General features: G+C 34.2%; 1 protein-coding gene across 1 annotated transcript in view; it reads left to right on the top strand.

Annotated features, from left to right (window-relative positions):
- Nucleotides 1-24,116, top strand: part of LOC129034067 (cell surface glycoprotein CD200 receptor 1) — a 59,596-nt gene that overhangs the window by 22,641 nt on the left and 12,839 nt on the right. The window contains exon 2 of the mRNA XM_054483516.2: nucleotides 10,295-10,363. Coding sequence (XP_054339491.1) covers nucleotides 10,295-10,363 — 69 coding nt within the window. The remainder of the gene's footprint in view (nucleotides 1-10,294; nucleotides 10,364-24,116) is intronic.

Genomic DNA, 24,116 nt, shown 5'->3' with positions numbered 1-24,116 from the left:
CTTTATGGAAGAATAATTTATGTACAATTAATTGCATCAATTTAAAACATGTAATTTAATAAATTTTGCAGTTGTATATACCTGTGAATCATCACCACAAACAAGATACAAAACATTTTCATCATTTTCCAAAATATTTCTCATGTATCTTCAGTCCATCCCTTCCTTCACCCTCATTTACAGGCAATCACTAATCTGTTCTTTGTCACCAGAGATTACTTAGCATTTTATATTAGTACCAGTATTTTTTGTAGTATGTAGTAGGTATTATTTTGTGCCCATCTTGTACTCTCAATTAGTAGAATGATTTTGAGATTTGTCAATGTTGTGTTTTCCTTTTTGCTATTGAGTAGTATTCCTTTGTATGGATAATTGATTGATTTAACTGTTAATTGACCTTTGAGTTGTTTCCAGTTTTTTTGGCAATTTTGAATACATATTTGCAAATAAGGCCACTATGAACATTCATGCATAAGTCTTCTGTGGACATGTTTTCATTTCTCTTAGATAAATACAGTTGGAATCAACAGGTAATACGGTGGACACATGTTTGAATTTTGAAAAAAAATCTGCCAGAAATTTACCAGTGTAGTTTACATTATTTTACATTTCCACTAGTAATGTATGAGAGTTTTAATTTCTCCACATTCTTGCCAGGACTTATTATTGGTCTTTTTAATTTTAGCCATACTTATAGGTGTGTAATCATTATCTCACTATGTTTTATATCTGCATTTATGTTATGGTTACTAATATTGAACATCTTTGCATGAATCTATTGACCATTTTAATATCTTTTTATTTTTCATGAGGGGTTTGTTCAAATCATTTGCCCAGATTTTAATTGATTTTTAAGGTTATTGAATTGTAACAGTTCTTTACATATTCTACATAGCAGTCTTTTGTTAGATATGTATATTGCAAATATTTTCTTTTACTGTGTGGTGTGTCTTTTATTATCTTAATGATATCTTTCTAAAAGCAAAATGTTTAAATTTTGTTAATGTCCAATTTATCAAATTTTCTTTCATGGTTTGTTCTATTTATGTCCCAATAAATCTTTGCCTATGTCAAAGTCAGAGATGCTCTTATATATTTTCTTCCAAGAGTATTACAGTTTCAGCTTTTACATTTAAGCCGATAATCCAGTTATAGGTAATTTTTTTGTGTATGTGTAAAGGGTTGAAGTTCATTTTTTTGCATATGTATAACCAGTTATTCCATCATGTGTTGTTGAATAACTTGCAGTTCTTTATAAAATTGGCTTAACACTTTTATTTTAAATCAATAGATTGGTTGGAGGGTGGAGCACAAAGGTGGAATAGGACTCTTTAGCAATCATTCCCCCATATAAACATCAATTTGAACAACTATTTGCACATGAAAATACCTTAACAAGAGCTAAAGAAAGCAAGTGAGAGAACACAGTGCCTAGTTATAAGTATATTAATAAGAAAAGATATATTGAAGAGGAGGTCAGTTTTAAATTACTTGTGTCACCTCTTACCCAATTCTAGACAGCACAGTGTGATGAGAAATAGTCTACTTGGGGGAAAGAGGGGAAATAAACATAGAACTTTGTCTTGGACCCCAACACTGGGCCCACCAGAGTAAAATCCAGCACTGGAAGATTCCAATGACCCCTGATCGCAGGCTGGTGCCTGTGGACACCAGACTCACCCCAGCACCAGGTGGGAAACTATAACCCACGTGAGGCAAACTCAATCAGCACTGTGCATCACTGCCAGCTGACTACAGTGTCCTTGGTCTCTGAACAAACCTCAGAGGTCGGCATGCCTCAGTGGCTACATGGCATTGGGTGCATTCCAAAACTAAACCAGTCTCGTGGCCAAGGGATTCCAGTCTGGCCATAGTAGTACTAGGCTTAGGATGCTCCTAGTGCTCCAATGGCCACAGTGATCCGGGGCACAGGGATCATGCCAGTAGGTCTTCCCAGGATCTCTGGAAAAGCTTACTGTTGGAAAGCATTCCCACACAGAGTAAATCTATGAAGTGCCTACTTCTTCAAATGCAAAGACATTGAGCATGGCCACAAGGATCAAGAACCATCAGGGAAACATGACATCACCTGAGAGACAAAATAAAGTGATAGTGACCAACCACAAAGACATGGAGATGTATGAATAGCCTGACAGAGAGCTCAAAATAACTTTTTAAGGAAGCTCAGCAAAATTCAAGAAAACACAGAGGAACAATTCAATGAAATTAGGAAAATGTTAAGTGGCCAGAAAAGGAAATCTAATAGAGAGATTGAAATAATTTCCAAAAAAAAAACCCAGAAATCCTAGCACTGAAAAATACAATGAAAAAATGAAAAATATAATGTAGAGTATCAACAGTAGAATTATCGGCAAAAGGAAGAATCTGTGAACTTGAAACAAGTTATTTGAAAATATATAGTCATAGGAGAAAAAAAGAATGAAAAGAAATGAAGAAGGCTCACAGGATTTGTGAGACAGCATCAAAAGAGCAAAATGTTTGAGTCATTGGTGTTCGAGAGGGAGAAGAGAAAGATAAAGGGATAGAAGACTTACTTAAGGAAGTAATAGCAAAAAACTTTCCAAACCTGAAGAAAGATAAAAATATTCAGGAAAAGGAAAATCAAAACTCTACAATCAGATTCAATCCAAGTAAGACTACCCCAAGACATATTATAATCAAACTGTCAAAAATCAGAGGCAGAGATTGGATCCTGAAGGCAGCAAAAGAAAAGAAGCAATAACATAACATAAAAAGGAGCTCAAATGTGCCTAGAAGTGGACTTCTCAGCCGAAACCTTATGGGCCGGAAAAGAGTAGGATCATATATTTAAAGTACTGAAAAAAAAAAAAAGAAAAACCCCACCAGTCATGAATACTTTAACTAGCAAAACTGTCCTTAAGAAATGAAGGAGAGAGAGACTTTCTCAGATAACAGAGGATGAGGGAATTTCTCACCACCAGACCTGACTCATAAGTAGTGGTGGGCACCTGTAATCCCAGTTACTCAGGAGGCTGAGGCAGGAGAGTCGCTTGAACCTGGGAGGCGGAGGTTGCAGTGAGCCAAGATCATGCCGCTGCACTCCAGCCTGGGTGACAGAGCGAAACTCCATCTCAAAAAAAAAGAAAAAAAAAAAACTGTGAAGAGAGACAAAAAAGGTCTTTATATAATGATAAAGAGGTCAATTTAGTAAGAGCATATAACAATTGTAAATATATATGTACCCAACATTGAAGCACCTAAATATAAAAATCAAGTATTAATAGATCTGAAGGCAGATAGACTGCAAGACAATAACATTAGGGGACTTCAGTACCCCACTTTTAGCAATGGACAGACCATCCAGGCGAAAAATTCAGTGAGACATCACCTTTAAACTACATTGTAGACCAAACGGGCCTACCAGACATACACAGAACATTCCATCCTTCAGCTACAGAATTCACATTTTTCTCAACTACACATGAAACATTCTCTAGGATAGATCATATGTTAGACCACTTTGTGAGTGGAAAAACAACTCAAATTGTTTTTCCTTTGCTCTCACACCATAACAATTAACACTGATGAGTTCTGTGACCAAAAGTTTGTTTATCTGTTTCTTTCTACACACCAAACAATGAATTCTTCAGTGGACACCAGCTGGTTGTATCCTGATTCAATTCAATTCTGATGCTATGTACTTGAAGGAAACATTAGATCCCAAGCCTCAGGTTATTTTGCCTGTGCTTCTGACTGACTGGCTATAAGTCTCGGTTCCCGTGACCCCCTCCTTTGGTTCGATTAATTTTCTAGAACAACTCACAGAACTCAGCGAAATACTTATGTTTACTAGCTTATTATGAAAGATAGTACAAAGGATATAGATGAAAAAGTGCGTAGGGCAAGGCATGTGGGAAGGGGTGCAGAATTTCCATGCTCTTTCCGGGTACACCACCTTCTAGTAACCTCCATATGTTTAGCTATCTGGAAACTCTCTGAATGCAGTCCTTTGGGTTTTTATGGAGGCTTCATTAGATAAGCATTATTTATTAGCCATTGGCCATTGGTGATCGACATAAGCTTCAGCACCTTTACCCTCCCCAGAGGTTGAAGGGTGGGGCTGAAAGTCAACCCTATAGTCATGCCTTGGTCTTCCCAGTGACCAGCCACCATCCTGAAGTTACTAACCACCAGTCAACTAATGAGCATACGCAAAAGACATCACTTTGGAGACTTCAAGGATTTTAGGAGTTGTGTGTCAGGAAACAGGGTCAAAACCCAAATGTATATTTTACAATATGACAGGGACAAAGCAAGTTTTTAACAAATTTAAGAAAATTGGTATCATATCAAGTATCCCCTCCAACCATAATGATATAAAGCCTGAAATCAATAACAGAAGGAACTTCACAAATACATGGAAATTAAACAACATACTCCTGAACAACCAATTGGCCAATAAAATTAAAAGAGAAATTAAGAACATTTCTTGAGACAAATGAAAATGGAAATACAACATACTAAGATATATATATAATGGGATACAGCAAAAACAGCTATAAGAGGAAGATTTATAGCAATAAGTGCCTACATTAAGAAAGAAGAAAAATCTCAAATAAACAACCAAAGTTGAATCGTACGTTAAACTGAGCCCAAAATTAGTAGAAGGAGGCAAAGGATAAATATCAGAACATAAATAAATAAAATAGGGACTAGAAAAACCATGGAAAAAAAACTAATGAAATGAGTTGCTTTTTAAAAAGATAAATAAAATCAACAAACCTATAGCTGATAAATTAAGAAAAAAAGAGAAAGACTCACATCCATAAAATGAGAATGAAAAAGGAGACATTACAACTTATACCGTAGAAACACAAAGGATCACAAGAGACTGTTATAAACACAATTATATGCCAACAAATTGGATAAGCTGGGAGAAATGGATAAATTCCTGGACATAGACAACCTACCAAGATTTAATTATGAAGAAATAAAAAAATTGAACAGCCCAGTAATGAGTAAAGAGATTAAATCAGTAATAAAGAGTCATTCATCAGAGAAGTCCAGGAGCTGTTGGCTTCACTGCTGAATTCTACCAAGCATGTAAAGAAGAATACCAATTATTTTCATTCTTCCAAAAACTGAAGAGGAAGGAATACTTCTAAAGTCATTTTACGAGGCCAGAATTACCCTCACACCCAAATAAGACAAGGACACTAGATAAAAAGAAAACTACAGGCCAATATCCCTGGTAAACATAAATGCAAAAAATCTTTAACAAGATGCTAGCAAGCCAAAATAAATAGCAGATTAAAAAGACCATTCATCATGATCAAGTGGACTTCCATCCCAGGGATGTAAGGATCAACATACACAAATCAATAAACATGAGACATCACATGAACAGAATGAAGAACAGAAACCAGATGATCATTTCCACAGATGCAAAAAAGCCTTTAAAAATTCAACATCCTTTCATGATAAAAATTCTCAATAAATTAGGTATAGAAGGAAAGTACCTCAGTACGATAATGATTATACATGAAAAACTCACAGCTAGCTTCACACTTTATGGGGGAAGGTGGAAAGCCTTTCCTCTAAGATCAGAAACAAGGCAAGGATGCACACTCTTGGCACTTGTATTCAACATGGTACTGGAAGCATAAAGTTGTTAAAATATTTCCTCATAATTCTGGAAGTTCTAGCTGGAGGAATTAGGCAAGAGAAAGAAATAAAGGGATCCAGATAGAAAATAAAGAAGTCAAATTGCTCCTGTTTGCAGACAACATGGTCTTATATATGGGAAACACAAAGACTCCACGAAAAATTCTTAGAACTAAAAAATGAATTTGATAAAGTTGCAGGATACAAAATCAACATTAAAAATTAGTAGCTTTTCTATACACTAACAGTGAACTATCTGAGAAAGAAATAAAGAAAATCCTATTTTTAATACCTACAGAAAATAAAATACTAACAGATAAATTTAACCAAGGAGATACAAATCAATAAAGTATATATGTGTGTGTCTATTTCTGGATTAAGTATTATATTCCCTTGACATATGTGATTATCTTTTAGCCAAGACCAGATTGTTTTGATTACTGTAGCTTCAGAGTGTAGCTTAAACTTAAGTAGATTTTTCCCTCTATTTTTTTTTTTTTGGTATTCTTTTTAAACAAACAGCTTGGCTATTCTAGGTTTGCATTCATATATAAATTTTATAATTATCTTCTCAATTTACACAGAAAAGACTACTACGTTTTGATTGAGACTGTTCTTGAGGAGAATTGACATCTTAATAATATTGGGACTTTCCATTATATAGGGTTTATCTAATTTACCTCAGCAATATTTTATAGTTTTCAGTATACAGGTCTTACACAACTTTTATTACCTTTTTTTCCTAGGCTTTTTTTTGCATTATTGTAAACATTTTAAAAAATTTCATTTTTCCAATTGTTTGTGCTAGTATAGAAAAATGTAATTGTTTAAAAATATTATTAGTATTTTATATTATTACTTTACTAAGTTCATTTAGTTCCAGGAGGAGAAGAAAACTTCCTCAAACTGTTAAAGTGCATCTTTGACAATTCTATGCCTAATATTTTACTTCTTACATAGTGCAAGATTTGATTTGTTAATATTTTGTGAAACAATTTCATAATGTGTTTTTTAATTTGTAATGTGTTTGTATAGTTTTGATATATGGTTAATTCTACCTTCATAAAATGAGTTAGAAATTGTTCTCTCCTTGATTTTCTAGAAGGGTTTGTGTGTAAAATTAATATTACTTCTTTCTTACATGTTTGCTTAAATTTGTCAGTGTAGCCAATTTGATAGGCTTTTATCAACAAATTCAGTTTTTTAAAGATGTAAGACTTTTCAGTTTTTTTATTCTTAAGTAGGTTTCAAAAACTTTGTCTTCAATGAATTTGTCCATTTCAACTGTTACTGAATTTGATTAGCATAATATTGTTAATAATGTTCCCTCATTTTTCCTTTCAGGAATGTAAATCTATATGAATGACCCTTCTTTCCTTCCTGATATTAGAGATTTCTGTTCTTTCTATTTTTTTCTTTATCAGTCTAGTTGTTAGTTTATAAATGTTGATGATCTTTTTAAAGAACCAGCTTTTGATTTCCTAAACTTTTTGCATTGCCTGTTTCCTATTTTATTGATTTCTGCTCTTATATTTATTATTGTGTTTTCTCTCTTTTGTTTCTTGCTTCTATGGGTGAATTTTACACATTTCTTCCTTTAAAATTAGCACTTAAAGGTATTACTTTTCCTAAAACCACTGTGTTAGCTGCTTATTTCAAATTTTGGCATGTTGTATTTTCATTATCATCCAGTGAAAACTTTAATTTCTTCATGAATTTCTTCTTTGAGCAAAGGGTTGCTTAGAAGTGTGTTTGATTTCTAAATATTTGGTATTTTCTTAAAAATCTCATTGTAATTGATTTCTAATTCAATTCTGTTTTGGTTGGAGGACATCTTTTATATGACTTCAGTTTTTTTTAATGTTTTTGAGACTTGTGGCACAGAATGTGGTCAAACTCAGCGAATATATGATGTGCACTTGCAAAGAATGTATTCTGCAGGTGCTGGGTTAGGGTTCTAAAAATATAAATTAGGTCAATGTGGTTGATAACTATATTAGTTGTTTATAACTATGTAATGAATTACCCCACAACTTAGCAGCAGATAAGAAATATGTATTTTGAAAGATAAAAATACATCTTAAGTTGATATTGATACTTTTCATTAAAATTTAGGACTGAGGGTTTTTTTTTTTCCTTTTTTTTTTTTTTTTTTTCCTTGACAGAGTCTCACTCTGTCGCCCAGGCTGGAGTGCAGTGGCATGATCTCAGCTCACTGCAACCTCCGCCTCCCGGGTTCAAGCAATTCTCTGTGTCAGCCTCCCAAGTAGCTGGGATTACAGGCGCCTGCCACCACACCTGGCTAATTTTTGTATGAAACTTACTTATTTTACATCTATTATCTTCTTTCTTCCTCACTATAAAATTGAAATACCAACATGCAGACATACCTATCTCTCCACAACCTCACCCAACAGTGTATGTTGTCAAACTTTTGGATTTTGCCAGTTATAGATGAGAAATGGTATTTCCAAATACTTTTAATTTGGATTCCTCTTACCATGACTGATGTGGAATATATTTTCATATGACTAAGAGATATTTTTACTTCTTTTTCCATAAAATTTCTGTCCATATGTTTAGTCCAGTTTGCTATAGGTTTGGGTTGACCTTTATTTTTAATCCAGCTTCATCTAGCCATGTGCCAGGGAGCTGTGCAGGCCACTATTCTAAGCCCATGAATTCTGACAATTGTCTCTTCCCTAACTTAGCTATTCCCGTTCAGATCTAGAATTCATAGTGTCTGTGTCCAGATGCCTTTGTAATCCTGATTTTATGGACTTGCCATGCGATCTGCTTTTTTAAAAGTTTGTCTCTCAGTGCTCTTGCAATAACATGGCTTAAACTCACTTCAGTTTGAGTTAATTTGGGTTGTGTATCTATCCTAGCATGTTTCTTAGGCTCTAACCCTTGATTTCTACTCATAGCAGTAGGACTTACTTGCACTAAGATTCATAATTGGGTAACTGAAGCAGCTTACTAGCCAGGTAGTCTTGGTCAAATTGCTTAATCACTTAATCTACATTTCTTTATCTGTAAAATGAAAATAATAATATCTGTTAGTTATAGAGACATGGAAATAAAGAACATAGGCAAATTACCCAAAATCTATTCCTGTTATACTCATTCCATAAATTATCTTAAAAGAACAGTTTGCTAAAGAAAATGGCAGCTGAAAGCGGCACTAGATTCAAACTTTTTCCAGAAAAACACTGAGCATTAAATTTTACTCTAAAAGATGTCTCTTTGCTAGTCAGATACACTCACTATAGATAAGCTACGAGTGTATCTTTTCCTTGTGAACACATTCTAGGAGCTTTGTGCCTTGCACAGTTAGAGCCTGCCGATATCCAGCTTCAACTCCAATTACACATCCAGGTTTTCTCACTTCATGGCAATTCTAAACTATTTATAACTCTTGTAAATTTTTATTTGGCTTTGTACCTCCTTTAAATGCCATTATTTTTGTTTGCATTTTCCCTTCTGTCTTCCTGGAAAACTACTCATGTACTTAGATCCAGCTAAAAAATTACTTATTATAGGAAAGCATGCCTAATCTCTTACTCCTGTTTTCCTGGAATTTAAACATCTCTTCTTTTAAACTTCTATACATCACAGGCAACTTCGATCATTGCACTGAAAACTTTGCATTATAATTGTTTCCCTAGCTGCTGCCTCTCCTGGATCTTAAGCTCTTGGAAAAAAAGGGATATTGTTTATTATGATATCTCTGTGCCTAGCAGAGTACTTGGCCAATAATGGCTGCTTAAAAGATGTGTACTACCAATTCTCACTAAGAGCTTGCCTTGCAGAAATGTGAACTTAATAGGCCATTGTCTATATCATGGGTCCCCAACCCTGGGGCTGCAGACTGGTACCAGTCCTTGGCCTGTTAGGGACTGGGCCGCACAGCAGGGAGTGAGCGGCAGGTGAGTGAGAATTGTGGCCTGAGCTCCACCTCTTGTCAGATCAGTTGGAGGCATTAGATTCTCACAGGAGCATGAACCCTATTGTGAACTGTGCATGCCAGGAATCTAGGTTGTGCATTCCTTATGAGAATTGAACTAATGCCTGATGATCTGAGGTGTAACAGTTTCATCCGAGAACCATCGTGCTCCCTTCCCCTTGTCCGTGGTGGAAAAATTATCATCCTCGAAATGTGCCCCTGGTGCCAAAAAGGTTAGGAACCGTTTTCCCATCATAGATTCTATGATGTGATTTCAACAGTGCTTAGGAAAATTCTTTTATTCCATACCAGCCTCCAATCAATAGTCCCCACTGAACTTTTTTTACCTCCTCATTGGTGCTTGAAAAGCCTGTAAAAGATAGTAAAATAATTTCTTCCACACTCAGAGATAGACTAAAAGCGTATAAGCCTGGAAGAAGACTTGAATACAAAGCAAGAGGGGGGTGATGGGCACTCTGGGCTTAAAGCAGGACTATGCCAGAGTCAGGAAGAGAAAGTCAAAAGTTTATACTGGGACAAATTTTGCCAAGACTTTTGCTTGGCTGTCATAATTTAGATATTCATTGGCAACTGCAATACAAAAATAGTCTGAAGAATGTGAAAAAATATGATTTTAACTAGGAGTCAGATCTATTAATGCATATTTCTCTCTCTACCCCCTATGTCTTTTTCAAAATTCAGAAGCGGAGGGTGCTGCTCAACCAAACAACTCATTAATGCTGCAAACTAGCAAGGAGAATCATGCTTTAGGTAATGTCCATCTTTTAACAATAATTCTAGTAGGGGAGTGCTTGATGTCCATATAGGTTTTACATTTTTGGATCTTGAATTGTCTCATGCATTATCTGTATTATCTAAATGATATTATATTTAAGAGTGTTAATAAATTTTTCATTCTGAAATTATTTCTATGCTTATTTAGTACCTATTTTAAGAATGGGATCACTATACAAAACCAATGGCCTAGTCAAAAAATTTGTTATTCAACTTTTGAAACCTAGAGTATTATCCCAGAGCACTTCTTAATAAGCAGATCTTAATAGGTGTTAATGATTTATTTTCTATATCCTCTCTCAACCTTATTGTCTCCAAAATTTTTGTTTGCCATTTTAATTAACATTGAAACAGAAAAGAAAAGTTAATAGTCTTTATTTTTTTAGAGAAGTTTTAGGATCATAGCACAATTGAGTGGAAATTACAGAAATTTCCCGTATAACCTCTGCCCCCACATGTGCAAAACCTCCCCATTATCAACATACCCGACTAGAGTGGTACATTTGTTTCAGTTAATGAACCTACATTGAAACATCATCATCACATTATCAAAGTCCAAAGTTTGCATTAGAGCTCACTCTTAGGGTTGAATATGAATGTTTTCAGGCAAATGCGTAATGACATGTCTCCACCATGATAATATTTTACAGAGTAATTTCACTGACCTAAAAATCATCTCTATGCTACCTATTCATCCTTCCCTGCCCGCTAACCCCAGGCAATCCTGGTATACTGTCCCCATAGTTTTGTCTTTTCCAGAGTGTCATATAATTGGAATGTTACAGTATGCAGCATTTTCAGACTGGCTTTTTTCACTCAATAATATGCATTTAAGTGTTCCCCCATGACTTTCCATGTCTTAATGGCTCTTTTTTTTTTTAGTACTGAATAATATTCCATTGTTTGACTATACCACAGTTTATTTATTTGCCTGGTAAAAGACATCTTGGCTGCTTCCAAGTTTTGGCGATTAGGAAAAAAGCTGCAATTAACACCCATGCATGGGTTTTTGTATGGACGTAAGTTTTTAACTCTTAGGGTAAATACCAAAAAGCATGATTGTTGGATTGCATGGTAGGAGATTGCTTAGTTGTAAGAAACTGCCAAACTGTCTTTCAAAGTAGATGTACCACTTTGCATTCCTGCTACCAATTAAGTTCCTGTTGCTCCACTCCTCGCCTTTGGTGTGTAGTGGTTCTCATTGTTGTTTTAATTTGCCTTTCTTTGATGACATATGATGTAGAGCATCTTTTCATATGCTTATTTTCCATAAATATATACATTTTCCATATATATCTTCTTTGGTAAAGTGCCTGTTAAGATTTTTGACCTGTTTTTTAATCTGGTTGTTTGCTTGCATATTGCTGAGTTTTAAGAGTTCTTTGTGTGTTTTGGATAACAGTCTTTTATCGGATATGTCTTTTGAAAATACAATTGGCCTTCTGTATCCATGGGTTTCAAATCTGTGGATCCAACCAACCATGGATTGGAAATATTTGGAAAAAATTCCACAAAGTTCCAAAAAGCAAAACTTGAATTTGCCTTACTACGTTGAATCCACAGGATGTAGTGATATACAGGCATTGTATTAGGTATTATAAGTAATCTAGACATGATTTTAAAAATACAGGTGGTTATATGCAAATACTAAGCCATTTTATACAAGGGATATGAGCGTCTGTGGATTTTGGTATCCATGGGGTGATGGAATCCCCCAGAGGTAACAAGGGATGACTGTATTTTTTTTCTAGTATGTGGCTTGTCTTTTCATTCTGTCTTTTTTTTTTTTTTTTTTGAGACGGAGTCTCACTTTGTCGCCCAGGCTGGAGTGCAGTGGCGCGATCTTGGAAGCTCCGCCTCTCGGGTTCACGCCATTCTTCTGCCTCAGCCTCCGGAGTAGAGTAGCTGGGACTACAGGCACCGGCCACCACGCCCTGCTAATTTTTGTATTTTTAGTAGAGACGGGGTTTCACCGTGTTAGCCAAGATGGTCTCGATCTCCTGACCTCGTGATCTGCCCGCCTCAGCCTCCCAAAGTTCTGTGATTACAGGTGTGAGCCACTGCTCTTAGAAATTTTTCACAGAGTAGAAATTTTTAATTTTACTGAAGTCCAGCTTATCGATTCTTTATTTTATGGATTGTGCCTTTACTGTGGTAGCTAAAATGTCACTGCCAAACCAAAGATCATTTGGACTTTCTCTTATGTTACCTTCTAGGAGTGTTTTTAGTTCTACATTTTTATATTTAGGTCACTGATCCATTTTGAGTTTATTTTTGTGAAAGGTGTGAGGTCTGTATCTAGATTGAATTTATTTTTGCATGTAGATGTCCAGTCATTCCAACACCATTTGCTCAAAAGACTCCAATGTATTGCCTTTGCTTATTTCCAAATACAATATTTATGTGAGCCTATTTCTGGGCTATTTGGTTTCATTTACTTATTTAGCTCTTCTTTTGCTAATAACATACTGTCTTGATTATTGTAGCTTTATAGTAAATCTTGAAGTCGAATAGTGTCAGGCCTCAAACTTTGTTCTTCTTCAATAATGTGTTGACTATTCTGAGTCTTTTGCCTCTCTAGATAAACTTAAAAATCAGTTTGTTTATATCCATAAAATAACTTGCTGAGATTTTGATTGGGATTGTGTTGAATCCGTAGATCAAGTTGGGAAAAACTGGGATTTTGATAATATTCATTCACCCTATCTGTGAACATGAGGTCTCTCTCCATTTACTTAGATTTTCTTTGATTCTTTTCCATCAGAGTTTTATAGTTTTCCTCATATAGATGTTGCACATATTTTGTTAGACTTATACCTAAGTATTTCATTTTTGGGGATGTTAATATAAATGGTATTGTGTTTTTAACTTCAAATTCCACTTGTTCACTGGTGACTTATTGGAAAGTAATTGACTTTTGTATGTTAACCTTGTATTTTGCAACCTTGCTACAATTTCTTATTAGTTCTAGGAGTTTTTTTGGTCAATTCTTTCAGATGCTTTACATAGATAATTATGTCATGTATGAACAAAGACAGTTTTATTTCTTCATTACAGATCTCGATCCCTTTTATTTATTTTTTCTTGTCTTATTGCATTAGTTAGAAATTCCAGTTGAAAAGCAGTGGTGAAAAGAGTCATCTTGCTTTGTTTCTGATGCTTTGCTTTCTCACCATTAATTATGATGCTAGCTGTAGAGTTTTTTGTAGATATTTTTTAAATTGAGAAAGTTTTTCTTTATCCCAGTTTACTGGGAGTTTTTAAAAAATCATAAATGAGTGTTAAATTTTGTCATATGCTTTTTCTGTATCTATGGAAATGATCATTTTTTTTTTATTTAGCTCATTGATGTCATTGATGTGATGGAAGATATTAATTAATTTTTGAATTTTGAGCCAGGCTTGCATATCTGGAATAAACCCCACTTGTTCATGGAATATAATTCTTTTAATACATTCTTGAATTTGATTTACTAATATTTTACTGAGGATTTAAAAATGTATGTTTATGAGAGATATTGGTCTGTGGTTTTCTTTTTCTGTAACGTTTTTATCTGGTTTGGTTATTAGGATAATGCTAACCTTATAGAATGAGTTAGGAAGCATTCCCTCTGCTTGTGTTTCTGAAAGAGATTAAAGAGAACTGGTATAATTTCTTCCTTAAATATTTAACAGAATTTATCAGTGAACCCATCTAGGCCTCATGCTATCTGTCCTGAAAGGTTATTAATTATTGATTCAATTTATTTAATTGATATAGTCCTGTTCAATTTGCCTATTTCTCCTTTAATTTAATTATTAGATATAGTCCTGTTTAAACTGCCAAATTGTTTTGGCAGATTGTGTCTTTTAAAGAATTGGTTTATTTCATCTGTGTTATCAAATTTGTGGGCATAGAATTCTTCATAGTATTCTGTTATTATCATTTTAATGTAAATGGCATCTGTGGTTATGTCCCCTCTTTCATATCAGATATTAGCAACTTGTATCCTTTCTCTTTTTTTCTTGGTCTGGCCAGTGACTTATCAATTTTATTGATCTTTTCAAAGAACCAGGTTTGGTTTTATTGATTTTCTCATTTTCAATTTTATTGTCTTCTGTTCTAATTTATATTTTCTTTTCTTCTGCTTAATTTGGATTTAATTTCCTCTTCTATTTTCTAGTTACATAAAGTTGGAGTCTGGGTGATTGATTTTAGACGTTTCTAATTTTCTAATACATGCATTCAATGCTATAAATTTCCCTCTAAGAACTACTCCTGCTGCATCCACAAATTTTGATAAATTGTGTTTTCATTTTCATTTATTTAAAAATATTTTAAAATTTCTCTTTAGGTTTCTTTTTTCACCTATGCATTATTTAGAAGTATGTGGTATAATCTCCAAATATTTTGGAACTTTCCACTACCTTTTGGTTTTTCATTTCCAGTTTAATTCCATCATGGTCTAAAAGCAGGCATTATGTAATTTCTATTTTTTTTATATTTGTTAAGATGTGTTTTATGGCTCAGAATGTGGTCTATTTTGGTACAAGTTTCATATGAGCTGGAGAAGAATGTGTCTGCTGCTCTTGTTAGAAAAAGTCATCTATAGATGTCAGTTATACCTAGTTAATTGATGGTATTGTTTAATTCAGCTATGTCGTTACTGAATTTCTGCCTGCTGGATCTATTTCTAATAGAGGGGTATTGAAGTCTCCAACTATTATAGCAGATTCACTTATTTCTCCTTGCTGTTCTATCAGTTTTTGCCTCATGTATTTTGATGCTTTTTTGCTAGGTGCATATATGTTAAGAATTATTATTTCTTTTTGGAGAATTGACTCACATATTATTATGTAATGATAACACATCATTATGTAATAACTTTTCTTGCTCTGAAGTCATTGCTGTTTAAAATTAATATAGCTACTTCCATTTCCTTTTGATTAGTATTAGCATGACTTATCTTTATTCATCCCTTTTCTTTTAAACTACACACATATATATATATATCTTTAGATTTCAAGGTTTTTTGTAGACAACATATAATTGGTCTTGCTTTTTGATCTACTCTGACAATCTCTGTCTTTTAATTGGTGCATTTAGACCATTGCTGTTCAAAGTGATTACTGATACTGTTAGATTAATATCTACCACAGTTGTTACTGTTTTCTTTTAGTGCCTCTGTTCTTTGTTCCTATTTTTGTCTTCTACTCTTTTCCTGCCTCTTATGATTTTACCTGAGCATTTTATATGATGCCATTTTCTATCCTTCTTAGCATATTAGTTATATTTCTATTTTTACTTTTTTAGCCATCACTTGAGCTTGCAACATACATTTATAATGAATCCAAGTTAACTTTCAAATAATACTATATACTGTTTCATGGGTAGTGTGAATACCTTGCAATAACAAAATAATCCTTGTTCCTTCCTTCCTGTTCCTTGTATCATTATTTTATTCATTCTTCTTATACATAACGCATACATAATCAAATACATCATTACTATCATTATTTTGGACAAAGGGTTATCTGTTAGATTAATTAAGAATAAGAAAAATGCAAGTTTCAATTTTACCTTCACTTGTTCGTTTTCCAGTGTTCTTCTTGATATAGATCTGAGTTTTTGACTGATATTATTTTATTTCCCTCTAAAAAAATTTCTCGCAACATTTCTTGGAAGGCAGGCCTACTGACAACAAATTCCCCCAATTTTTGTTTGTCTGAGAACATCTTTGTTTCTCCTTCAGTTTTGGAGGATAGTTTTTGCAGGACATGAAATTCTAGGTTGGTAGTTTTTTTCCCTCAACACCGCAAATATTTTACTTTGCTGTCTTCTTGCTTGCATGGTCTCTGAGGAGAAGTTGGGTGTAATTCTTTTCTTTGCTTCTTGGTAGGTAAGGTGTTTTTCCCTTCTGGCTTTTTTCTGAAGTATTTCTTTACATTTGATTTTCTGTAATTTGAAAATAATACATCTAGGTGTAGGTTATTTTTGGCATTTATTCTGCTTGGTGTTCTCTGAGTTTCCTGGATATGTGATTTAGTGTCTGAAATTAATTTGGAGAAAATTCTTAGTCATTATTATTTAAAGTATTTCTTATTTTTTTCATTTTTTTAACTACAATATAGCAACTTTTCAAAAACAAAATTTGAAATCGATTAAAACTATTGTGATTGTGAAACATTCTACAGAGCTCAAGGGAAGGAATGCATGTTGATCTCAGAAATTATGGAATCAGAAAGTTGAACTAGATGAGGACTCTCATCTCTGTTCTTCCTCTGCTTCTGCTTTATTTACTTATTTATATTAATCTTATTTGACACATAATAATTGCACATATTTATGGGGTAACTAGTAATATTTTGGTACATACAATTTGTAGTAATCAGATCATGGTAATTGGCATATCCTTCACTTCAAACATTTCCTCGTGTTGGGAACATTCAATATCCTCTTCTAGCTCTTTGAAAATATGTAATATATTATTGTGAACTATAGTCATCCTACAGTGCTATAAAACAATAGAACTTGTTCATCCTACCTAGCTATAATTTTGTGCCCTTTAACAAATTTCCTCTATTCCCCTCTTTCCCCTACCCTTTGTAGTCTATAGAAGCCTGTGTTCTGCCTTTTACTTCTATGAGACCAACTTTTTTAAAACTTCTGCATAGAATGAGAATGTGTGATTTTAGGCTGTTTGTTCTTGGCTTATTCCACTCAACATAATATCCTCCAGTTCCACCCATGTTGCTGTGAATGACAAGATTTCATTTTTTATGGCTGAATAGTATTCCATTGTGTATATATACCACATTTTCTTTATCCATTCATTTGTTGTTGGGCATTTGGGTTGATTTCCTGTCTTAGCTATTGTGAATATTGCTGTAATAAACATAGCGGTGCAGATATTTCTTTAACATATTTATTTCCTTTCCTTTGAATAAATGTTTACTAGCAAGATTGCTGGATCATGTGACATTTCTATTTCTAATTTTTTAAGGAACTTCCATACTGTTTTTCATAGAGACTGTATTAGTTTACATTCCCATCAGTGGTTTATAAGAGTTCCCTTTTCTTTGCATCCTTGCCAACATTTATTTGTGTCTTTTTGATAATAGCCATTCTAACTGGGGTGAATGATATCTCCTTGTGATTTTAATTTACATTTCCTTGATGATTAGTGATGTTGAGCACTTTTTCATGTATTTGTTAACCATATGTATGTCTTCTGTTCAGAAATATCTGTTCAGATCAATTACCCATTTTTAAGTTAGTTTTTCTGTTATTGTGGAGATATTTGAATTCCTTGTATATCTGGATATTACTCTTTTGTTGGATGAGTATTTTACAAATATTTTATCCCATTCTGTAAGTTTATTCATTCTATTTATTGTTTTGCTGTGCAGAAGGTTTTTAGTTTTATATAATCCCATTTGTTTATTTTTGCTTTAGTTGCCTATGCTATTGAGGCCTTATTCTTAAAATTATTTCTCAGATCAATGTCCTGAAGTATTTCATCTATGTTTTCTTCTAGCAGTTTTATAATTTCTGGTCTTATATTTAGGTCTTCAATGAATTTTGAGTTGATTTTTGTATAGGGTGAGAGGTAGGAGGTCTAGTTTCATTCTTCTGCATTTGAATATTCAGTTTACCCAGCGCCATTTATTAAAGAAGGTGTCCTTTCCCCAATGTATGTTCTTGACATCTTTGTCAAAGATCAGTTGACTGTATATATGTGGACTAATTTCTGGGTTCTCTATGCTGTTCCATTTTTCTATGTGTCTGTTTTTATGTCAGTACCATGCTGTTTTGGCTAGTACAGCTTTATGGCATATTTTGAAGTCTGTTAGGGTGATGCCCCAGCTTATTTTTTTTGTTTTTTTTTTTGTTTATTTGTTTGTTTTTTGCTCAGTATGGGCTTTGGCTGCTTGGGGTCTTTTGTGATTCCATGTAAATTTCAGGATTTTGTTTCTATTTTTATTAAATGAAATGACACTTAATTGATATCTTGGTAGTAATTACATTTGTTCTGTAGATTACTTTGGAAAGTATGGGCATTTTAACAATATTAGTTATTCTAGTCCATGAATATGGGATGTCTTTCTATTTTTTGTGTCTTCTTAAATTTCTTTCTGCAGTGTTGTATAGTTTTACTTGCAGAGATCTTTCATCTCCTTGGTTAAATTCATTCCTAGATATTTTATTTATTTATTTATTTATTTTTGTAGCTATTATAAATGGGATTGCTTTCTTGATTTTCTTTTCATCTGGTTTGTTTGTGTATAGAAATGCTACTAAGTTTTGTATGTTGATTTTGTACACTGCAACTTTATTGAATTTGTTTGTCAGTGCTAACAGTTTTTTGGTGCAGTCTTTAGGGTTTTTCTATATAAGATCATGTTATCTGCAAACATGGACAATTTGACTTCCTCCTTTCTAAATTGGATTTCCTTTACTTATTTATTTTTCTTGCCTGATTTCTCTGGGCCAGACTGCTAGTGCTATCTTGAATAACAGGGGTGAGAGTAGGCATTTTTTTCTTCTAATTCTTAAAAGCTGAGAGCTTTTCCCCATTTAGTATAATATTAGCTACATGGCCTATACATGGCCTTTATTGTGTTGAATTACTTTCTTCTGCCCCTAAGTTTTTAATGATGAAGGGATGTTGAATTTTATAAAATGCTTTTTCTCATCATATGATATTAAAATAATCACCTAGTTTTTGTTCTTGATTTTGTTGATGCAATGTATCACAAATATCGATTTGCGTATGTTGAACCATCCTTGCATCTCTGAGGTGAATCTCACTTGATTATGGTGCATGATGTTTTTGATGTGCTGTTGAATTCATTTGCTAGTATTTTATATATATGTTTATTAGTAATATTGGCTTGTACTTTTCTTTTTTGCTGTGTCTTATCTGTTTTTTTTTTTTAATCACAATCATGCTGGGCTTGTCAAATGAGTTTTGACATACAATGACATTCAAATGAGTTTTACATTCAATTTTTTGGAATAGTTTGAAGTATTTCATCTGTGTATCAAGGACTGGTATTAGCTCTTTAAAAGTTTGGTAGAATTTAGCTGTGAAGCCATTTGTTCCTGGACTTTTCTTTGTTGGGAGACTTTTCATTACTAATTCAATCTCATTACTCATTATTGGACTGAGGTTTTCCATTTCTTGTTGGTTTAAAGTTGGTAGGTTGTCTGTATCCAGGAACTTTTCAGTTTCCTCTAATCTTTTGAATTTATTCGTGTGTAGTTGTTCATAATAGTTTCTAATGGTCTTTTGTATTTATGTAGTCTCTGTTATTATGTCTCCTTTTTGTTTCTGATTTTATTAATTTGCTTTTTTCTCTTTTTTTCTTTATTCATCTAGCTAATGGATTGTCAATTATGTTAATCTTTTTACAAACCCTCAGCTCATATCATACTGAATGGGCAAAAACTAGAAGCATTCCCCTTGAAAACTGGCACAAGACAAGGATGCCCTCTCTCACCACTTCTATTTAGCATAGTATTGGAAGTTCTGGCCAGGGTAATCATGCAAGAGAAAGAAAGAAAGAATATTTAAATAGGAAGAGAGGACCTCAAGTTATCTTTGCTTGCAGATAACATGATTCTATATCTAGAAAACCCCATCTTCTCAGCCCAAAAGCTTCCTAAGCTGATAAGTAACTTCTGCAAAGTTTCAGGATCAAAATCAGTGTGCAAAATTTGCTAGTACTCCTGTATACCAACAACAGACAAGACAAGAGCCAAATCATAAATGAACTCCCATTCACAATTACCACAAAAGAATAAAATGCCTAGGAAAACAACTAACATGGGAAGTGAAGGACCTCTTTAAGAAAAACTATAAACTGCCACTCAAAGAAATCAGAGATGACACAAACAAATGGAAAAACATTCCATGCTCATGGATAGGAGGAATCAGTATTGTGAAAATGGCCATACTGCCCAAAGTAATTTATAGATTCAGTGCTATTCCTATTAAGCTATAATTGACATTGTTCACAGAATTAGAAAAAACAATTTTAAAATTCATATGGAACCAAAACATAACCCAAATAGTGAAGGCAATCCTCAGCAAAAAGAACAAAGCTGGAAGCATCACGCTACCTGACTTCAAACTATACCATAGGGCTACAGTAATCAAAACAGCATGGTAGTTGTACGAGAACAGACACATAGACCAATGGAACAGAATAGAGAACACAGAAATAACACCGCACACCTACAACCATCTTATCTTTGACAAACCTGACAGAAACAAGCAATAGGGAAAGGATTCCCTATTTAATAAATGGTGCTGGGACAGCTGGCTAGCCATATGAAGAAAATTGAAAGTGGACCCCTTCTGATATGGTTTGGCTGTGTCCCCACTCAAATCTCATCTTGAATTGTAGTTTCTATAATCTCCATGTGTTGTGGGAGGGACCTGGTGGGAGGTAATTTAATCTTGGGGGGCAGTTACTCTCGTGCTGTTCTCATGATAGTGAGTGAATTCTCATGAGATTTGATGGTTTTATAAGGGGCTTTTCCTCCTTTCGCTTGGCACTTCTCCTTGCTACTGCCATGTGAAAAAGGACATGTTTGCTTCCCCTTCTGTCATGATTGTAAGTTTCCTGAGGCCTCCCAAGCCATGCTGAACTATGAGTCAATTAAACCTCTTTCCTTTATAAATTACCTAGTCTTGGGTATGTCTTTATTAGCAGCATGAGAGCAGACTGAAACACCTTCCTTACGTCATGTACAAAAATCAACTCAAGATGGATTAAAGACTTAAATGTAAAACCCCGAACTCTAAAAACCCTAGAAGAAAATCTAGGCAATATCATTCAGGACATAGGCTCAGGCAAAGATTTCATGATTTCATGACAAAGATGCGAAAAGCAACTTCAACAAAAACAAAAATTGACAAATGGGATCTGATTAAATTAAAGAACTTCTGCAAAGCCAAAGAAACTATCAGCAGAGTAAACAGACAACCTACAGAATGGGAGAAAAGTTTTATAATCTATTCATCTGACAAAGGCCTAATATCCAGAATCTACAAGGAACTTAAACAAATTTACGAGAAAAAAAGAACCCCATTAAAAAGTGGGTAAAGAACATGAATAGATAATTCTCAAAAGAAGACATACATGCCACCAAGAAACATATGAAAAAAAGCTCAACATCACTGATCATTAGAGAAATGCAAATCAATGCTACAATGAGATAATATCTCACACCAGTCAGAATGGTGATTACTAAAAAGTCCAGAAACAACAGATGTTGGCGAGGTTATGGAGAAAAAGGAACACTTTTACACTGTTGGTGGGAGTGTAAATTAGTGCAACCATTGTGGAAGACATTGTGGTGATTCATCAAAGACATAGAGGCGGAAATACTGTTTGACTCAGCAATCCGATTACTGGGTATATACCCAAAGGGATATAAATCATTCTATTATAAGGATACATGCATGTGTATGTTCATTGCAGCACTATGCACAATAACAAAGACATGGAGTCAACCTAAATGCCCATCAGTGATAGACTGAATAAAGAAAATATGGTACATATATACCGTGAAATATTATGCAGCCGTATATAGATGAGTTCATGTCCTTTGCAGGGACATGGATGGAGGTGGAGCTGATTAGATTATCCTCAGCAAACTAAAGCAGAAACAGAAAACCAAACAGTGATTTTCTCACTTATAAGTGGGAGCTGAAAGGTAAGAACACATGGACACATGGAGGGTGGAAACACACACTGGAGCCTGTTAGAGGGTGGGGAGTGGGAAGAGGGAGAGCATCAGAAAGAATAGCTAATGGATGCTGGGCTTAATACCTCGGTGATGGAATGATCTGTGTAGCAAATCACCATGGCATACGTTTACCTAATTAACAAACCTGCACATCTTACCTATATACCCCTGAAGTTAAAATAAAATTTGGAAACAGAAAAACAAAACAAAACAAAACTTTTTTGTTGTTGATTTTTTGCATTTCTTTTTAGGTTCGGTTTCATTGAGTTCTGCTCTGATCTTTATTCCTCCTACTAATTTTGGGTTTGGTTTATTCCTGCTTTTCTTCCTTAATATGTGCTGTTAGGATGTTAATTTGAAATATTCCTACCTTTTTGATGTAGGCACTTATTGCTATGGATTTGCCTCTTAATGCTGCTTTTGCTGTATCCCTTAGGTTTTGGTATGTTGTGTTTCTATTTTCATTTGTTTCAAGAAATTGTTAAACTTCTTAATTTCTTTCTTTACTCATTTGTCATTCAGGAACATGCTGTTTAACTTTCATGTATTTGTATAGTTTCAAATGTTCCTCTTGTTATTGATTTCTAATTTTATTCCATTTTGGTCACATAAGATGATATGATTGTAATTTTTAAAAATTATTTGAGACTTGTTTTGTGACCTAACATATTGTCAATTCTGGAGAATGTTCCATGTGCTGGTGAAAAGAATGTGTATTTTGCAGCTGTTACATAAAATGTTCTGTAAAGGTCTGTTAGGTCTGTTTGATTTATGGTGCGGTTTAGATCCAATGTTTCTTGATTTTCTGTCTAGATCATCTGTCTAATGCTGAAAGTAGGGTGTTGAAGTCCCCAACTATTACTGCTTTGAGGTTTATCTCTCCCCTTAGCTTTAATAATATTAGCTTTATATATCTGGGTGCTCCAATGTTGGGTCCATATATATTTCCAATTGTTATGTCGTCTTGCTGAATAAATTCCTTTATTTTTACATAATGTTCTTTTTTATATAGCCTTTGTCTTAAAGTCTGTTTTATCTAATGTAAGTATAGCTACTCCTGCTTGTATTTGGAGTCTGTTTGCATGTCTTTTTTCCACTCCACTTTCAGTTTATGTGTGTCTTTACAGGTGAGGTGAGTTTCCTGTAGGCGGCATATAGTTGTTTTTTTTTTTTTTTTTGAGATGGAGTTTCGCTCTTGTCACCCAGGCTGGAGTGCAATGGCATGATCTTGGCTCACTGCAACCTCTGCTTCCCCAGTTCAAGCAATTCTCCTGCTTCCCCAGTTCAAGCAATTCAGCCTCCCGAGTAGCTGGGATTACAGGTGCCTGCCACCATGCCCAGCTAATTTTTGTATTTTTAGTAGAGATGGGGTTTCATCATGTTGGCCAGGCTGGCCTCAAACTCTTGACTTCAGGTGATGCACCCTCCTTGGCCTCCCAAAGTGCTGGGATTACAGGCGTGAGCCACCGTGCCCAGCTGGGTCTTGTATTTTTAAATCCACTTGGCCAGTCTATATCTTTTAATTGGGAAATTGAATCAGTTTACATTCAAGGTTATTTGATAGATGAGAACATGCATCTGTCATTTTATTGAATTTTTTTTTTTTCTGCTTGGTGATGGTCTTGCCTTTATTTCTGAAGGATAGTTTTTCTGGATATAATATTCACTGACAGTTATTTTCTTTCAGTACTTTGAATGTATCACTCCATTTTCTCTTGGCCCGTAAGGTTTCTGATGAGAAATCTGCTATCAGTATAAGGGGGATTCCCTTATATTTGGCTTGATGCTTTTCTCTTGCGTGTTTTTATCATTCTTCCTTTGCCTTTGCCTTTTGATAATTTGACTATAACGTCCCTTAGAGAGGATGTATTTGGGTTGAATCTATTTGGGAAATTTTGAACTTCTTGGATCTGGATCTCTCTCTCTCTCCCAAAACTTGGAAAGTTTTCTGCTATTATTTTATTAAATATGTTTTCTATGCCTTTTTCTT

The sequence above is a fragment of the Pongo pygmaeus genome, chromosome 2 (genome assembly GCF_028885625.2).
Source record: "Pongo pygmaeus isolate AG05252 chromosome 2, NHGRI_mPonPyg2-v2.0_pri, whole genome shotgun sequence".
NCBI classification, from domain to species: Eukaryota; Metazoa; Chordata; class Mammalia; order Primates; family Hominidae; genus Pongo; species Pongo pygmaeus.
The sequence above is the reverse complement of the archived record's forward strand: the minus strand, read 5'-3'. Positions and strand labels throughout refer to the sequence as shown.